Source organism: Protopterus annectens, chromosome 3.part1 (genome assembly GCF_019279795.1).
Source record: "Protopterus annectens isolate FY-2018-M chromosome 3.part1, PAN1.0, whole genome shotgun sequence".
Lineage (NCBI taxonomy): Eukaryota > Metazoa > Chordata > Ceratodontiformes > Protopteridae > Protopterus > Protopterus annectens.
Window position 1 is genome coordinate 1,494,721,861 of NC_056732.1, and position 19,045 is coordinate 1,494,740,905.

General features: G+C 37.7%; 1 protein-coding gene across 1 annotated transcript in view; it reads left to right on the forward strand.

The window, feature by feature from the left end:
- DLEC1 (DLEC1 cilia and flagella associated protein) overlaps nucleotides 1-19,045 on the forward strand; it is a 2,498,134-nt gene that overhangs the window by 797,793 nt on the left and 1,681,296 nt on the right. Inside the window, exon 16 of the mRNA XM_044067561.1 lies at nucleotides 2,332-2,512. Within this exon, the coding sequence (XP_043923496.1) occupies nucleotides 2,332-2,512 (181 nt within the window). The remainder of the gene's footprint in view (nucleotides 1-2,331; nucleotides 2,513-19,045) is intronic.

Here is a 19,045-nt window from a genome sequence, read left to right on the forward strand (position 1 = left end):
ACAAGAAACTCTTAAGACAATAAAAATTCACCCAATCTTAATAAACAACTGTGAAATTTTCAAGAAGCTACTGATATTAATAAATTTAAAAGACACAATTATGCGTTTGCAATCTATACATAACAACCCAGATATAAAACTAGCAAACAATATGATAAATCTAGATAAATGCCCTTTAATAAAAAATGATACAGTATGGGATTTTTACCATTTAAAAAAAGTTCCAATGGAAAATATCATGAAACTACTTAAAGCTAGCAATAAATATAACCTGATAATTAAACAAATCTTATACCTAGTACTATAACCAAAATATCAATGTAGTTGAGCAAGATGTCAAGTTAGCACAACAAGTTCTAAAATTGCTCTTAAGTAAAAAGAAAATGATATAAAATACATATAAATTAATAGTAAATATTAAATATCAAAGTACTATTCTTTTTTTCAAAGTTTTGGGAAAGAAAAGATAACACCACAACAGAGAATCAAAAGGAATTAGCTATTAGAAATACTATGAAATTGACACCATACAAAAAGTTAATATACACACAGATCATGGTCTTTAACAATACCTACCATATACCTGTCCACCTTAACAAATTCAACCCATCTAAGTCACCCTATTGCTCCTTCTGTCCTAACAAAGAGGCAGATATCCTCAACATTTTTTGGAGCAGCAAAACAGTTTAAAAAATATGGTGCTCACTTAGATTCCTTTTAGAGAAATCAGGAATTCAAAATTCACGTTGTCATGCGAAATAGCTATGCTACATATATTCAAATGCAATAATAATAATTTCTCTAAACACATTATAATAACACTATGCACCCTATTAAAAGCTTCCATAGCAAAAAACTGGATAGACAGATCAAGACTAACCTGGTCAGAATACAAAAGCATGGCAAAAAAACATGTATTGGCCAAGAAGCTTTATACAAAAAGTCAGAAGAACCAAACCTACTATCAAAGGTACTGCAAAGCATTAATTGATATTCTGTCATAAACAGTATGTTAAATACTAATTATATAAGGATAGTAAACACATCACTTTGTTGAGATTAGTAACCACAATAATTAAGGTGACATATTTGTATATATGTATATAAGGTTTAGTAGAGTAGATTGTTATCATTATATAGGTTGATGTTATACCTCTAATATTGCTCGCAGTTGTAAAATAATCTACAAGAGAACTGCTATATGATAAAAGCTCTTGGACTAATTTATAATATAACCATATCCTCGTAGTAACACAAATGGTAATTCTAAATTGTATAATAATGTACAAGAGAACTGCTATATGATAAAAGCTCTTGGACTGACTTATAATATAACCATATCCTCGTAGTAACACAAATGGTAATTCTAAATTGTATAATAATGTACAAGAGAACTGCTATATGATAAATGCTCTTGGACTAACTTATAATGTAACCATATCCTCGTAGTAACACAAATGGTAATTCTACTTAATTTGAATGTTAATGAGTAAAGTGGGCAATAACTATTATTACATGCTTATGGTATGCACTCTGTAACATCAACTGTGCCACATGTATATGTCTTGTTATCTTTTTCTGCATGTTTTGTGAACAAATATTTAATAAAAATTTTGATTAAAAAAAAAAAAAAAAAAAACAGGAAGGTATTTAATGCAACATAAGCTACTCATCAGGTTTTATCATATGAAAGATGGAGTAATGAGAACAGAAATAAGTAACTGATAGTCACAGTCAAAAGGTATCCAGACTAACAGAGGTAACTAACTAGTAGTTTAACAATTTACAATATGTATACTATTTACATTAAGCATTTTGTTAAGTGTTTAGCCAGTATTTAACAAGACAGGTAGAGTAGTGACACAGCAGCTAGTACAGGGTCAGGTGGGGAGTGTGGGTCACAAGAGAATATTTCATGTTCTTGCAGCTGTTTATAGAAGTTTAGTTATAAATTCTGGGAAAAAAATAGGCTGAGCAGATATCTGGTATCAGTATCCCCTAGTCTGGGGCCCAGAATTGAAAAGGCATGGTTTGAGATAGTTAGAAAGGAAGCTAGGTGATGGAGCAAAGCAGCATTCCCCAATGCAAATGGAGGCCGTATGCATTATTTGAGATTGATTGTTATGAGGACAGTTGTGAGGTAGAAATGATGTTCATGACTTTGTATATTGGGAAATTAATATCAGGGCAAATCTTTCTTGAATTGTTGGCTAATTTTTACATGATAGTAATAGGCGAGGATGCATGCATGTTGGGAATGATTATTGTTTACAGCAGTCTAATTTAGTCAGTTATTTAAATAATATTTTAAAATCTATTATATTTTTTCAGTGATTCTGAAAAAGAGAAACAGATGATCATTGCAGAAAAAGGGCCTTCTATACGTGATGTAATTGTGATGGAAATTGATGTTAAAGGCTCTACGGAGTCCTTCAATGTCCTGCTGGAACCCTATGCCATTCTTTTTGCTGGTGAAAACATCACTAGAACAACAATAAGAAGACAATTCAAGGTATGGCTCTTTTACATTTTTCATGTCACAGACCGGTAATTATGCCCAGACAGTGATTACTCCCTGCCTTTGTTTTTGTCATATGTATTGCCATAATAAGCAATACTTGCAACTTTTCTGTAATTTGTAATTCTTTTTCCTAATATCTGCAAAGCAACAATAATAAGACAGTTCAAGATATGACTCAGTGAAATTTCCCATTTCACAGATCTGTGATTTTACACAGGAAGTGTTCATTCCCCGCCTTTGTTTTTGTCATATATATATATATATATATATATATATATATATATATATATATTATACTTGCAACTTTCATGACTGCAATGTCATGTCATTTGCCTTTTGGTAAAGATTAAAAATGAGAACTTAATCATAAACTAAGTGATTTATAAAGGTGTATTGTAAACAAGAAATGTGTATGCATTTCATTTTATATGGCTGCCTTTTCATCAAACCATTTCTCTTGAAAACAGGAACTTTTCCCCAGGCATAAAATACTGTAAAGAGAAGTTATCACAAGTCATACAGCCTATGATTGTTTAAAAAATGAAATTACTAGAGAGGTCTTAGCAATATAGTTTGGTGAAGTTTATATATAGTTGTTTTAATGTTCAAAAGTTGTGACTAAGATGCTCAGTAGAATGTATAGTTTAAGTATTGTTGTATTCTGACCCCAAAATTTATTTCAAATGGAGAGAACAGGACAGTTATCCTATATGTTTATATTTTGGCATACCAGCAGTATCTTTCCAATTTGAAGTAAGGGTGGAAGGAACAGGCTTTTTGTAAGACTCCTGTTAATCATAGAAATATCATCAACCTACTAACACCTGAACTGATCTTTAATTGCACATTCTTGAGACCAGGCATTGCAACTTGTTTTTATTCTGTAGATAAACTTTTGATAACATTGTGTCACTTCATCCTTTGGATGCCATCATATACTGAGGATCACATCTACTTAACATTATTGGTCATGTACGGTGGCTTAGGTTCATAGGTTCTTACTTATTAGGAGCATATTAAGAAGCCTAGCCTTAGATTCCTATGGTAGTCTTTAATCCTTAAATTTTGCATAGAAATAACTCAGAATGGGCTGAAGAAGGATATATTGGGACATTTACATAGTTTCTCTATCAGTGTGGGACAGGAATACTAAAACGAGGGTGAATTTGTGGTTACCCAGTTGTTCATCCAAATTACATTTGAATAGGGTAAGCAAAGTAGTTTCCTTTATGTGCACTGGAAGACACACTGAAAGACAATTCGTTAAAAGTGAAATTCTCTGTGATATAAACCTATCCCTCCAACATGTTCTGTTTCTTTTGCAAAAGACAATGAGATCCCTTTTACAGGCATTTACTATACCATTGTTCTTGTGAATGAGTAATACATCTGGCAGAATAGGGTCTATTGAAGTTCTATACACAAGGTAGAGGTCACCTCTCAGTAGCCTGTATGATACCGAGAAGATAGACAAACTTTGAGATAATTTGCATAGCTTTTTATGATTTAGGCACTTAACTTTTTTATTGAACAGTGTTTCGATAGGTGCATATTGAAAAGGGCATTATACTCAATGATCTGCCTAGTAACTGCCGAATACAGTAGAACAATTATATCTCTAGATCTGAACATAATACCCTTAGATTTAAGCTTTGCAATGGAAAAAGGACTTCCTTGCAACAATGAATACATGGTAATTAAAAGGCAGTTCATTGCTGACGCAGATTCCCGGATACATAATACAGAGTCAATTTTCAGGTGTGTGTTGTCAATGTGATGGTCACAAGGAGTCATGCTGAAGGATGTGATTATATGCTTCTTGGCATTTGATTTTAGTCCATAGTTTTGACAACAGCTATTGGTTTGGGACAGAGTATTTCAGAAGATTGTGGTGTCCTCTGAAGGGTTGATGATGGCACCCAAGTTTACAGTCATCACAAAGCTTTGAGCTCCAAGAATTAAATTCCAAAGTAGAGTGACCCAAGGACTGAACCTTGGAGTACACTTTGAGAGACAGGTCTTTTGGAAGAGGTATAGCTGACAGCTGTAACGTCCTAGGTTCTACTGTGAGCCAGTTTGCTATCCAATGAGATACACAGGGTATTATACTTTATCTGTAATACCTGAGTGTGGGGTGGGGTGGAATGCCCTTGAAAGCTCTAGATGTGTGGAGTGCATTGTTTTGCCCCCATCTATTGCTTCAGTAACTTTTCTGAAGATATCAACCAAGATAAGAAAGCAGGACCTGCCCTTAATAAATCTAAATGTCTCCTACATTCTAATATTTAAATAGTTAACAAAGCAAGGCATTGTATATTACTGCTTCATTTTCAAGTGAATGGTTGTCTTGTTACCATCATGTATTTGAGTGGTAGACAGAGCTAAGAATGTGAAATTGCAACCTGATACATTTGAAATAAGTTGGGGTAGTAGACAGAAGGACATGAGGAATTATATTTAGGGGTATTTAATTTAACACTAAGAACTTAATAGTGTTTTTAAATAATTGTGTTGAAAAGCTAAATGCACTGAACCACTCAGACAATTTTCAGACATAGCTGGGCACAGGTGCTTATTTTACAGATATCTGGCTCCCCCACAGTCCAGAAATGGATAAAGCAGGCATTGAAATCGGATCACTGGATTCTGGATAATTATATTGCAAGCTTAAGATTTATGCAATATGTAGTGAGGTGTTATGGAGTTAGTATGAATAATTCAGCTGTTAAGTGCCAACAGAAATGCCAAAAAACAAATGCCTGAGACTCAGAAGAGTGAAACAGTAATAGCATTTTTTGCAGAAGCGCAAGCTCCACTCCACCCCACCCCAACTTAATTTTGCATCAACTCTACCATTGCACAAACTCAAAGAAGGAGGAAATATTTTTAAAGAAGGGAAGCACTGTTGGTGCATACTTAGAAATTACCCTGGCAGTGATTTCCTATGGAAAATAGTGCTTGGCATTTTTTTGCACATCTTCTTGTATTTTGTGCTATTGGTATTCAAGGAAATTCACCGCAGTCACATGCAAATACACCAGTGCGAAGTCACAATAAGCTCAAATGAAATTGTAAGCCTTACAAAAAGTAGTAATGAGTAAAAAAAAGCTAAAATGACTGAGTACAAATATAATAATAAATACATTAAAATGATATATTGGAACTGGAAAATAAATTTTAATTGTAAGTGCTTTCATTCTCACAAACATAACGCTAGAACTTCATTATGTCTGTCAGAATGAAAGCACTTGCACTTATTAAAATGTATTTTCTGTCTCCAGTCTTTTTCTATTTTCTTTGTGAATTATTTTGAACACTACTACCACATTTTTCTTTCTTTGTAATAATAAAATAGAAATGTTATTAATCACAGCACAATAGAGGAGGGTTTATCCTAGCACTGTTCCTTTTAAGCCACAACCTACATGCAGTATATATTAACAATTTAGAGTAGTGAGACAACCAGCATGTTTTTGAGAAGTGGAAGACAACTGGAGTACCTGGAGAAAAACCCACGCAGATACACAGAGAGACTATGCAAATTGCACATAGGATTAAACTCAGCATGTAACTGAGTCAGAGATCATTTTGTTTTGCCGCCTTACCCAGACCGTTAGGTCCTTTCCTTTTCATCTTAACTCAGTCATTGCACCACTAGCTGGCTGTAGCTAGGACAAAGTTGAGGAGCGAAAAAAAAAAAGTCTTTAATAAAAGTTTAGGACAAAAAAAGGCCTTCAGACTATCAGACAAAATTGAAGAAAAAAAAAAAAGAAAGAAAAGAAAATTAAAGAAATAAAAAGCAGATCATTTTGCTATGTTCAGGACCAGCCTTATGTAAACTGGCACCCTAGGCAAAAATACTCCATGAAGCCTCACCCCCACCACTGCCCAGATTACTTTTTTTCCTTCCTTTTCTCAGAATTTGTCTTACGCTTCAGTTTTTTTTTCTGCAGTTGTTCATTTATTCATTCCGTAGTTCATTCATTAATTCAACACATTCTATCTAGGCAGGACTGCAGTCTGACAACTGTGGAGGAAAGAAATACATTAAGCCAGTGGTCTGGGGGGCCCCAGAAGCCATGTGGTTTCTAGATGCTTTGAGATGCATTTTAGAGTTTTTTTAAACAACCTTTTCATCTAAGGATTGCCTGAACAAAAACCATGATCAAAGAGACATATTTGGTCTTCACTCACATTTTTTCAGCACACTCTATCTAGCCAAGACTATACTGTAATAGCTACATTGGAAATAACAGTATTAAGCCAGGGGTCTGGGGACTGCAAGGCCCTCAGAAGCCATGCATTTTCAAGATGCTCTGAGATGCATTTTATAGTTTTTTAAACAACCTTTTTCATCTAATGATTGCCAGAACAAAATCCATGATCAAAGGGAGAAGTTCTTACTCCAACTTTGTTTTTACCTGCATACTTTCAGTGCATCCTAACTAACCAAGACTAGTCAGTAATAAGTCCAATGAAAATAACAGTATTAAGGCATGAGGTTTCTAGATGGTCCATGGTACATTTTAATGTTTTTTAACAACCTTTTCATCCAGTGATTGCCTGAACAAAGAAACAAATTTAGTCTTCACCTGCTTCTTTTCAGCACACCCTAACAAACAAGGCCTGCCCTGTAATAACTGGAATAGAAACAACAGTTTTAAGCTGGGCATCTGAGGCCCAGCGGTCCTCAGAAGCCATGAGGTTTCTGGATGCTGTGAGATATATTTTAGAGTTTCTTTTTAACTTTTCATCCAATGACTGCCTGAACAATAACCATGGTTATGGAAAAAAATCAGTCTCACTATTCAATTCTGCTTTTTCCTGCATCCTTTCAGCACATACTAACTGACACAGACTACCCTGTAATAACTAAATTAAGCATGGACCTTCTAGACACTAGCAAGCCATATGATATAGATGCTCTGATGGGCATTTTGGAGCTTTTTCCCCAACGTTTCAATACAGTGATGACCTGATCAAAAATCATGCATATGGAAAAGAAATTCAATCGTACTGTTTTGTTTCAAGGAAGAAATAAGTTACATCCAAGTTGTAATACTCAAAGCTGACCAAACACTACTTCACGATAAACTGAAGACAAATGCTTTGAGGATACATAAATTATATCTAGGAATAGTACCTGCCCTCCCCCCTTACCAACAATCTCAAAATAGGTAGTCTCTTTCAGTGTACCCCTCTATGATATTAAATTAGGTAGAATTAAAACAAATACTTTAACCTGCTGTTGTCAAATTTATGTGTCTTTATCTCCTACCTGAAAAAAACAGCCATCTTCTGTGTACCCTTTGGATGTCAGTCTGGGGAAAAACTGAAAAATAAGACAGAACATGATATACTTGCTATTGGACATATATACACAACATGCTTATTACTCTACCCCAAAAGACAGCCACCTGTATATTAATCAGTTGATTGTGAGGAAAATGGAAAAAAAGATTACAATAATATTTCCAACATAAGATAAAACAGGTGGAACACAGCAATATTCCAATGAGTTTTATTTTATAAAAGTCTTTCAAATAAATTGTTTTCAATTAATTTTATTAATGAGTTAATTGGTTAAAGTATAAAAGAATGTTACTAGTGTCACTGGTCATCTGAAGAAGTCTGAACATGTTACTTCTAGAGGCAGTACAGTGCTCCTATACATGCTATAATGACTCTCTCTGCACCCCCTCTGACGTTTATGAGGAAAGTTAAAGAAATAATGACCACTCTGTCCCCAACTCAATACCAGATATAGAGACCTCTGTGGTTTGAGAAGATTGGTAATGAAACAATGACATCATCGCCAGCACCCCACTCTCCCAAACAAGTAGCAGAGACCTTCTGCTACATCTATGAGCAGGACTGGTTTTAGAATAGTTGGGGTTCGCAGCAAAGGTGATTACTAAGCTCATGTCATACTCCACTTATACAGTCTTGGTGTTTTTTGAGAGATGACAAACTGAGCAAGTGACAGTGGTGTCAGTTACTTTCATCCAGACAGCCCCTGGCAAGCAGTTGCCATCACTTCTATGTGCATTTCTGATCTGATTGTAATAAAAGAGAATGACTATGTAATGTATTTCAGCTTTGTTCCTAATAGTTGCTACACATTAAAGTATTGCACTTTACTTCACATAATCATGAGTCTTGCAAAACCAAAATAATAAGCAAACAGCAGACAGCTAGTCATTTTTCTCCATAGTCTTGTTAAGTAGTCTATCTTTTTCTCACAAATACACACTAGTACTGCTAAGCCAGATAGTGACTGTTTAAACTGAGGAAATAACAAGAGGGTTACTTTCATCCAGCCAACCCCAAACCCCACCCAGCAATTATAGCTACTACATCTGATGGCTATGTAATATTATTTCATCTCTAGCCATATCTCTCACCAGTACAGATTTTTGCAGAATATCCAGATTTTTGCCTCATATTTTTAGGCTGTTTGTCATAAAATGTGTGGTTTTCTGTCAAATCACTGAGTATTGAAGTCACTAAATAATGACTTACATTTAAGGTTCAGATTTCATATCCTTCAGAAAATGCATGCTAACACAAATGCTGTTTTTCTAACAACTTTCTTAGTTTATAAGAGCAATATTTTAAATCTGTCTTTATTTTTGGTCCTTTGTCCCCCCATTATTTTAGGCTTTTTCCAGATTTATTGCTAAGAAGTCAAGAGGTATGCTTTCACAGCCTACACAAACAATTTGCCACACTTTAAACTATTCCAATCTGAGTTACTCCAGACAAATCACAAAGCCAGAAGAATATTAAAAAAATGTGGTTGATTACTATCAGCATCATTCTATAGAAATAACACTTCTCTCACCTCACCATTCCTTCCATCTCAACCTAAGCATTGCCCAGCATATCTGGCTGATCAGTCTTCCAGCATTATTGTAAAAGTAATAACATTTTTCTCACCAGCATCCAGCACCATGCCTTTTTCCTTTTTTAAGAATGTCTCTGCAGTGCTTCTTTCCCTTGATGTTCAAATACTACAATTTGTCTACAAGACAAAAACAAACAAAATTGTTCAGGCACATTTGAACCTAACATTTGAATGTTCCAAAGTCTGTAATCTTGTGACCTCACAGCATTTAAGGTAAAGTGAAATACTTAACTGAAGCTCCACCTCCTCATTGTGTTCGTTCAGTGGATGCATTTTTCTTTTTGCCTTGTAGGGGTGCTTTATTTATTAATTTTTTAGAGAAAAGAAACATTACTCTAAAAAACAAATACATAAACGGGGAAAAATTGCCCCTACAAACACGCAGTGGCACAGCACCCTAGGCAGTTACCTAGTTTGCCTATACATAAAGACGGACCTGGCTCTATTCCCCCACTGCAGTCACTCCCATACCTTTCAACTGTCCAGATTTTTGCAGAATGTCCAGATTTTTCTCTCATATTTTTTTTTCCTCCTCAAACAAATTGTGGTTTCCTGACAAATCTGTGAGGACTGAATTCACTAAATAATGACAGATATTTGAGTTTCAGATTTCATAACCTTCAGAAAATACATGGTAACACAGAACCTTTTAATCTAGTGACTTTCTAAGTAAGTTTCTAAGAAAAATATTTAAAATATGTCACTAGTTTTGGGCCTTTGTTCACCATTATTTTTGGCCTTTTCCAGATTTCTTGTGCTAAGAGGTTGAAAAGTAGAGTATGGTCATTCCACTGCTCCACTATCATAGGATCATAGGATCATAGGAAGTTATTAGGCTAATGGCCCAAGGGTCGTTACAAGTCTAACCAAATTTTACCCTTGTTACCATGATTAACACCTTTTGCACCTGTCCAAGAGGGACACAGGTGGAACTGCCGGGGTGAATTTACGGTTACCCATCCAGTCATCGAGATTGTGTTTGAAGAGGGCCAATGAGGTGCTCTGTTTGACATGAAGTGAGAGTCTATTCCAAAGGTGTAGTAACCTCTGGGAGACAAATCTGTCCCTCCAGCAGGTGCTATTGATGTCACATACCAGGTTTATGTCTTTAGAGTGAGTAACCCGTGTGCCATTTGACTTGTGGATGTGCAGAATTTCCATTAAAGTGGGGTCAGAGGTTGCCTTATATGCAAGGCAGAGCTTGCTTCTGAGTAGTCTGTATGAAACAGAATAAAGTGACAGTGATTTCAGCTGATCCACATAGGATAGCTGCTGAAAACCTTGAATTTTCTTTGTGAGGAACCTTTGTGGTCTCTCCAGTTGCTGCAGGTGCTTTGAAAGGTAAATGCTAAAAGGAGCGTTGTACTCAATTATTGGCCTAATGAGTGAAGAGTACAGGGAGGTGATAACTTCACGTTTTCTGGAGGCAATGCCCTTACTTATGAGGTGAGCCATACAGAATGCCCTTCTTACTACTCTGGAGACATGGTGATCAAAGGCAAGGTTGTCGTCAAACTGAGTGCCCAGATCTCTCACCACTGAGTGCGTACTTAGGGTATTGCCATTGATATAGTAATTTGCAGGAATATCACTCTTGCTGAAAGGGATGATAATACACTTTTTTTGCATTGAGTTTGAGGCCATGACTTTGGCACCAATCATCTCTTTACGTAAGTCCTTCTTGAAGGATGTTGACATAGTTTGGAGATTCTATGACTGCATACAGTTTGTAGTCATCAGCAAACTTTGTCAGCCACAGTCCCTTGGTATTAGCTTGTATGCCGGAAAAATAGATTCCTAACAGTAGAGGTCCCAGAACTGATCCCTGTGGAACACCACTGGTAATGGGTCTGCTGTTGGAAGTGGATTCCCCTATTTTGACTGCATGGGTTCTATAAGAGAGCCAGTTCACAACCCACCTTATGATATAAGGGTTGATGTCTATCTGGGAGAGTTTGTCAATGATGCCCAGGTCTGGGACAGTGTCAAATGCCCTGGCCAGGTCTAGGTAGGCTGTATGCACAGACTTCCTCTTGTCCAGGGCCCTTGTGACCATCTTAAAGATGTCCACCAGGTTTAACAAGCATGACATCCCCTTGACAAATCCAAACTTGGTAGGCTCTAGTGTTTGGAGATTACCTATATCTTTGTTGATAAGGTCCATGATGATTCTTTCCATGACCTTGCAGATAGGACTAGTCAGGTTAATAGGTCTGTACTTTCTAGAGTCATCAGTAGAAGTACCACCTTTGTGCAAGGGGATAACGGCAGCTGTTTTCCATTCAGCGGGGACTAAGCTAGTGCTTAGACTAAGATTGAAAAGAGTAGCCAATGGTGATGCTAATTCTTGTTTGAGTCCATGTAGGATGCAGCCTGGAATGTTATCAGGTTCCATTGATGCTGTGTTTCTGGCCATAGAGAGAGCATTTATGACTTGCTGTTTAGAAATACAAGGCAAGGAAGAGGTAGTAGGGATGTCATGAAGTACATGTGGTGGGAATGGGGGAGTGAAGTTTTTATCAAATCTGTTGGCTAGCAGGTTAGCTATCTCCACCGGCTCATTGTATGTGTTACCATTAACTACCTGTTTGGTGCAAATCTGAGCCTTACCTTTTAGATTATAGATGTAACTAAAGAACGCCTTATGGTTGTCCTTGATTGAGGAAGCTAACTTAGATTCGTAGTTTGCCTTGGAGGACTTTACAAAAAGTCTTTTTTGCTTATTTCAGCTGAGGAAGGAGTGTCTCCAGTTTAGAGGCCACTCCTTCTTACTCTTGGGCAGCAGTTTCTTCCTTTTATTGTAAAGCCTGTTAATGATGGTTGTCCACCAGGCAGGTTTGCTTTTCTTTGAAGAACTTGTTTTGGTCCTAACAGGTAGTGTTTACTCAATGCTGTTATACAGGTGCTTGTATAGGGCATTGGTGTAGAGCTCGGCATAGTTACCTGTTCAGTCTGAGGGGAGACGTGAATTGAAGCTATTTACACCATGCCGTAAGAGGTTATAATCTGTTTTGGAGAAGTTTTTTAGTCTGGTTGCTGCTAGGGGAGGGTCAGGTGTGATAGTTAAGTCAAATGAGATTGATTTGTGGTCAGATCTCCCCAGGGATGAACTCACAGTGGGGGAGCTACTGTGGTCTCCCATATTTGTAATCATTGTATTTGTTACCATTAGCTACCTGTTTGGTGCAAATCTGAGCCTTACCTTTTAGATTACAGATGTAACTAAAGAACGCCGTATGGTTGTCCTTGATTGAGGAAGCTAACTTAGATTCATAGTTTGCCTTGGAGGACTTTACAAAAAGTCTTATTTGCTTATTTAAGCTGAGGAAGGAGTGTCTCCAGTTTAGAGGCCACTCCTTCTTACTCTTGGGCAGCAGTTTCTTCCTTTTATTGTAAAGCCTGTTAATGGTGGTTGTCCACCAGGCAGGTTTGCTTTTCTTTGAAGAGCTTGTTTTGGTCCTAACAGGTACTGCTTACCCAATGCAGTTATACAGGTGCTTGTATAGGGCATTGGTGTAGAGCTCGGCATAGTTACCTGTTCCGTCTGAGGGTAGACGTGAATTGAAGTTATTTACACCATGCCGTAAGAGGTTATAATGTTTTGGAGAAGTTTTTTAGTCTGGTTGCTGCTAGGGGAGGGTCAGGTGTGATAGTTAAGTCAAATGAGATTGATTTGTGGTCAGATCTCACCAGGGATGAACTCACAGTGGGGGAGCTACAGTGGTCTCCCATATTTGTAAGCACCAGGTCCAGGATGTTGGTGCTCCTGCTTGGGGTGTCAACCAGCTGGTCTAGAGAACTGGAGTTGACAAAGTCGAGGAACCTTTGGGCAAGTGAGTTTGAGCACAAGTAATTTACCCAGTCGATGCTAGTGCAGTTTACTCAGTCAGTGCTAGGGTAGTTAATGTCTCCCAAAACTATGGTATTAAGATGTATCTTGATAGACTCAAGTTTATCCAAATAGGCAGACTGTGTGTCCTGATTCATGGATGGGGTTCTGTAGCTGGAAATGACTTGAGTAGGTGTCCTACCAACAGTTAATTGCACCTGAAGTATCTTTAGGGTGCCATATTGTTTAACCAATCTGGAGGTGTGTTTATCCTTGATGAATATTGATACACCACCTCCTTTAGTTTTCTTGACTTCAGTTTGTGGTCTGAACATGTGGAAGGAGGTATAACCTAGTATGGATATGGTCAGGGTGCTCTCCACAGCCTTGAACCAGGTCTCCATGACTGCACAAATGTCTGCATCCTCCAGGGTGAGGACTGCTTCCAGTGAGTGCAGTTTCATGTTAAGACTCCTTGCAACAACCTTGGGGTTGTTTTTGGTTAGTATTTTTATGTCAGGAGTTTTGTCCTTGTGACACTGCCTAAGAAAGGTACTATAGGGGTGGCAAGAAATTAGTAGCTGAAGTCCCAGGAGTGACAGATAAAGACCATTTCTAAATGTTCGTCAGGTCTGTCATTCATTGCTGACTATAGATAGAGGAAGAAGATCACTCAAAAAACTGAAAAAAACTGAAGTTGATCATTTTATGTTGTTATTTATATATATATATATATATATATATATATATATATATATATATATATATATATATATATATATATATATATATATACATACAGGAAAAAGTATACAACCTTACCCCTAAATAAATGGGCTTTTGTGATAAAAAAAAAAATGACACCACAAATGAATATTTTCAAAACTTTTCCCCGACCTTAATGCGACCTATAACTGTACAATCTAATTGAAAACAAATCTGTTAGGAAAAAAAAATAAAAAAAAAAAAGACAACAAGCTGGTTGCATAAGTGTACACACCCTAAACTAACGCTTTGTTGAAGCACCTTTTTTCTTTAATTACAACATTTAGTCTTCTTGGGTACACATCTGCTATCAATTAAAGAAACTCTGATTAACCCCAAATAAAGTTCAGCTGTTCTAGTAGGATTTTCCTGACATTTACTCAGTTGCCTGCTACAGCAAAAACCATGGTTTGCAAAGAGCTTACAAAGCATTGTTGAAAGGTATCAGTCAGGAGAAGGGTACAAAAGAATTTCCACAGCAGTGGATATACCATGGAACACAGTGAAGACAATCATCAAAAAGTGGAGAAAGTATGGGACAACAGTGACTTTGCAAGAACTGCACGTCCCTCCAAAATTGATGAAAAGACAAGACAAAAACTGGTCAGACAGGCTGCCAACAGACCTACAACAACAGTGAAGGAGCTGCAGGAAATTCTGGCAAGTACTGGTTATGTAGTACATGTGACAACAGTCTCCTGTATTCTCCATATGTCTTGCTTATGGAGTAGGGTTGCAAGACAGAAGCCTTTTCTTACACAGAAAAACATGCAGGCCCAGCTAAAATTTCCAAAACAATACAACAAGTCTCCCAAAAGCATGTGGAAAAATGTGTTAAGGTCTGAAGAGACCAAGGTCGAACTTTTTGGCCACAATTCCAAAAGGTGTGTTTGACGCAAAAACAACACTTTGCATCCCCAAAAGGACACCATCCACACGGTGAAGCATGGTAGTGGCAGTATCATGCTTTGGGGTTGCTTTTCTTCAGCTAGAACTCGGGATTTAGTCAGGGTGAACGGAATTATGAACAGTTCCAAATACCAGTAACGTTTGGCCCAAAACCTTCAGGCATCTGCTAGAAAGATGAAGATGAAGAGGAATTTCACATTTCAACATGACAATGACCCCAAGTATACATCCAAATTAACAAAAGAATGGCTTCACCAGAAGAAAATTAAAGTTTTGGAATGGTCCAGCCAGAGCCCAGACCTAAATCCAATAGAAAATCTGTGGGTTGGCCTGAAGAGGGCTGTGCAAAAGAGATGCCCTTCCACTCTGACAGATTTGGAGTGCTTTTGCAAGGAAGAGTGGGCAAATATTGCCAAGTCAAGATGTGCCATGCTGATAGACTCCTACACAAGAAGACTGAATGCTGTAATTAAATCAAAAGGTGCTTCATCAAAGTATTAGTTTAAGGGTGTGTACACTTATGCAACCAACTTATTGTATGTTTTTTATTTTTTATATTTTTCCCCTAACAGATTTCTTTGTTTTTCAATTGAATTGCACAGGTTATACGTCACATTAAAGGTGGGAAAAGTTTTGAAAGGATTTATTGTGGTCTAATTTTTTTATATCACAAAAACCTGGCATTTTAACAGGGTGTGTACACTTTTTATATCCACTGTATAGATACATATATGTGTGTGTGTGGTATAAATATATATATATATATATATATATATATATATATATATATATATATATATATATATATATATTATTTTTGTGTGTATATATATATATATATATATATATATATATATATATACACACACACACACACACACACACACACACACACACACACACACACACACACACACACACACACACACACACACACACACACAAGAGCACAGACATACACACACATACACACACAAAACTCTTTCCTATGTTGTAGTAATGAAACTGTCATTACTTTTAAACAAAGAGGTTCATACATGCATAACAGCTCTTCACTAGCTTCACACACACCGTCATTTATGCAGCTGCAGTCATGCAGTCAAGGCTGCTTAAATGCATTATGACAATGACTATACTTTCAGGCAGGGAGCAGTTGGCACATTTTCAAAACCTTTGATCACACACCTTCACTGGTTGCAACCATGGCAGCTGCCCGCTCTGCCGCACCCTTGCTGTGGCACTAATATCCACATTGCCATCTGGGCTAAGACTAAGATAAGGTAAGATGTTATCATCTAACACCTTAGTAATTTTATTATTTTATTGTACCTTCAGTTCCGCCCCCATGTGTGGTGTGCAGTGACATTAGTGCCGAGAAGCAACAGGTTATCTGCTAGTAAATTTCTCAGTTACTACATCAGAGTTGGAACACTGGATCTCCACTGTGGGCTGCAACCTTCCCTACACTCAGGGATTGGCAGACCACTAAAGTTTCCACTTCTTCCCGCACATCAGTCAGCTTTTCAGATACTATGTGTGTTGAGTCACTGTTCATATTCATTGTGACACCCATGCCCTGGCACAGCAATCAAAGAGCCTCAATCCTCACCACTAACACCAGAAATGGCATATCATATATGAGAAAAGGATAATAAATACAAACAGTAAAGTGCAATTTCCCTTAAGAGCACACAGAGATCACAGTCAATCTGGGGCTAGTCACCCCCTTGCTCCCCAATAAGACTCCCCACTGGCACAGCTATAGGGTCCAGATCTCAGCGTAGTGGGCAAGCCAAAATCTCCAGCACCCTCTCTGCCCAACCAGTGCTTTGTGTCCCTGCTCAAGTAGCTGACACACACACACACACACACACACACACACACACACACACACACACACACACACACACACACACACACACACACACAGACACACACACACACACACACACACACACACACACACTTTGAGATAAGAGTTTACACAACTACACTGACACTTCTGGGGAAGGCTGGCACAGGTTCTCCAGCTGGGCCCCTTTTTAACCAGACTATAAGGTAGTACCAGCTGCGACTACCCACTAATAATTATCAGCTATTCAAAGGCCCTTAAAAGGGTGTTCAATTATTACTGTGCAATATTATTATCCAATTGGTAGATGTGACTAAACAGTCAAAGCTTATTTGGAGTGACCTGAACAGTAAACTCTATAAATATGCAATGTACTCTAGAACTTATACTATCTCTACACAAAACAACCACAGTTAAAAAGTTTTAAAATATTTAATAATAAACAATTAAAACCACAAGACAATACTTTCTACTATACAGTGCTAGTCAAAAGTTCAGAGATCACACAGAAATACTTAAAATAAATCAGTAGTACAGTTCTGACATCACAGAAAAACACTTAGTCTAAACCTTTAATTCTAGCTATCTCTAAAAGAAAACACAAGTCTAAGACAACTTACATAAGACAACAGGCAAAGTGCTGATGAGTTGGATATCAAGACAAAAAATGCTTAATGCCTTCTGGTTCTCTGTTTAAATTGAAACTGCAGTTCTGATAAAACATTACATTATTTCACACTTTCCTGGTGTTCCCAGGCTGACAGAAACTGCATTTACATTCTTTTATACTTGAAGCAGTAAAGGACATTCCATATGTAAATTGTGGTTATTAACTTTAGCCTTAAAACAATAGGCAGGAAGCCTTCATCTAGCCAGACTAATGCCGACTTGTAAACATCAAAGGCAGTAATGAAATAATTTTAATTTTAAAGGACCAACAAAAAATGCTTGACTTAGCTTTCTTTACAGCAGATGGTAATGTTGCCACATTGTTTTAAGTTCAACATTTCACAACACATTTTTTTCATTTAAGAAGCAAGCCTGTATTTCAACATTTCACAGTATTTACAAATAATAGAATTATGTACCAAATTCTATTTGACTAGGCTGGCAGCCTTCACTCATCTCTACCAGTTTTCACCCCTCCCCCCCCTGAGAACTCAACCTAGTTTTTCAAGTGACCCCTGAGAAACGCCGCTTGAGAGGGTTAGGTCTATCTGAGTGTACCTACCCCATTCCCTGTCTTGAGAGCCCATCTGCATTGGCATTGCTAACCCCACTGCAGTGCTGCACTGACATATCATATGCTTGCAATCCTAGGCTCCATCTTAGCAACTTGGCATTTTGCTGGCTGGCTCTATTTAACCATGTTAGGGAGTTGTGATCTGTCATAACAGTAAACTTCCTTCCATACAGATAAGGCTGAAGTTTCTGCACTGCCCACACTATGGCTAGACAGTCCTTTTCTACAGCTGCATAGCATTCCTCCCTGGGTTGGAGCCTATGACTGAGATAAACCACTGGGTGCTCTTCCCCATCTGAAGAAATCTGGCTAAGTACAGCTTCAACCCCATGGTTCAAAGCATCCACCTGCACAGCAAATTCTTTGCAGTAATCTGAACTCGCTAACACAGGGGGTCCTCACAAACCTTCTTTAAGCTTCTGGAATGCCTGCTCACATTCTAGGCTCCACTTTACCTTATCTGGCCTCTTTTCCTTGTCAGGTCTGTGAGGGGAGCAGCTATGGTACTATAACTGGGGATGAACTTTCTGTAGTACCCTGCTGTCCCTAAAAATGTCCTCACCTGCTTTTTAGTAACAGGTGCAGGCCATGCCTAAATAGCATCCACTTTGGCAGGTTCTGGCCTTATCTTACCACTCCCCACTCTATGTCCTTGGTAGCAGATCTCTGCCATACCCACCTGACATTTGCTCAGCTTAATAGTCAACCTGCCCGGTGTAGTCTCCCTGACATGCTGAAGGTGCTCTGGCCAGGAATGGCTTTAGATGGATATATCATCTAGGTAAGCAAGGGCAAACCCTCCTGCTCCTTCTAGGGTATTATCTACCAGCCTCTGGAAAGTCACTGGGGCATTCTTCATCCCAAAGGGCATCTTTGTGAACTCATACAAGCCAAAAGGTGTCACGAAGGCTGAATTCTCTCTAGCACTGGGAGTCAAGGGCACCTGCCAGTAACCCTTGGTAAGATCAATGGTTTTAAGATACTTAGCTCCACCCAGCTGCTCTAGGGCCTCATCTGTC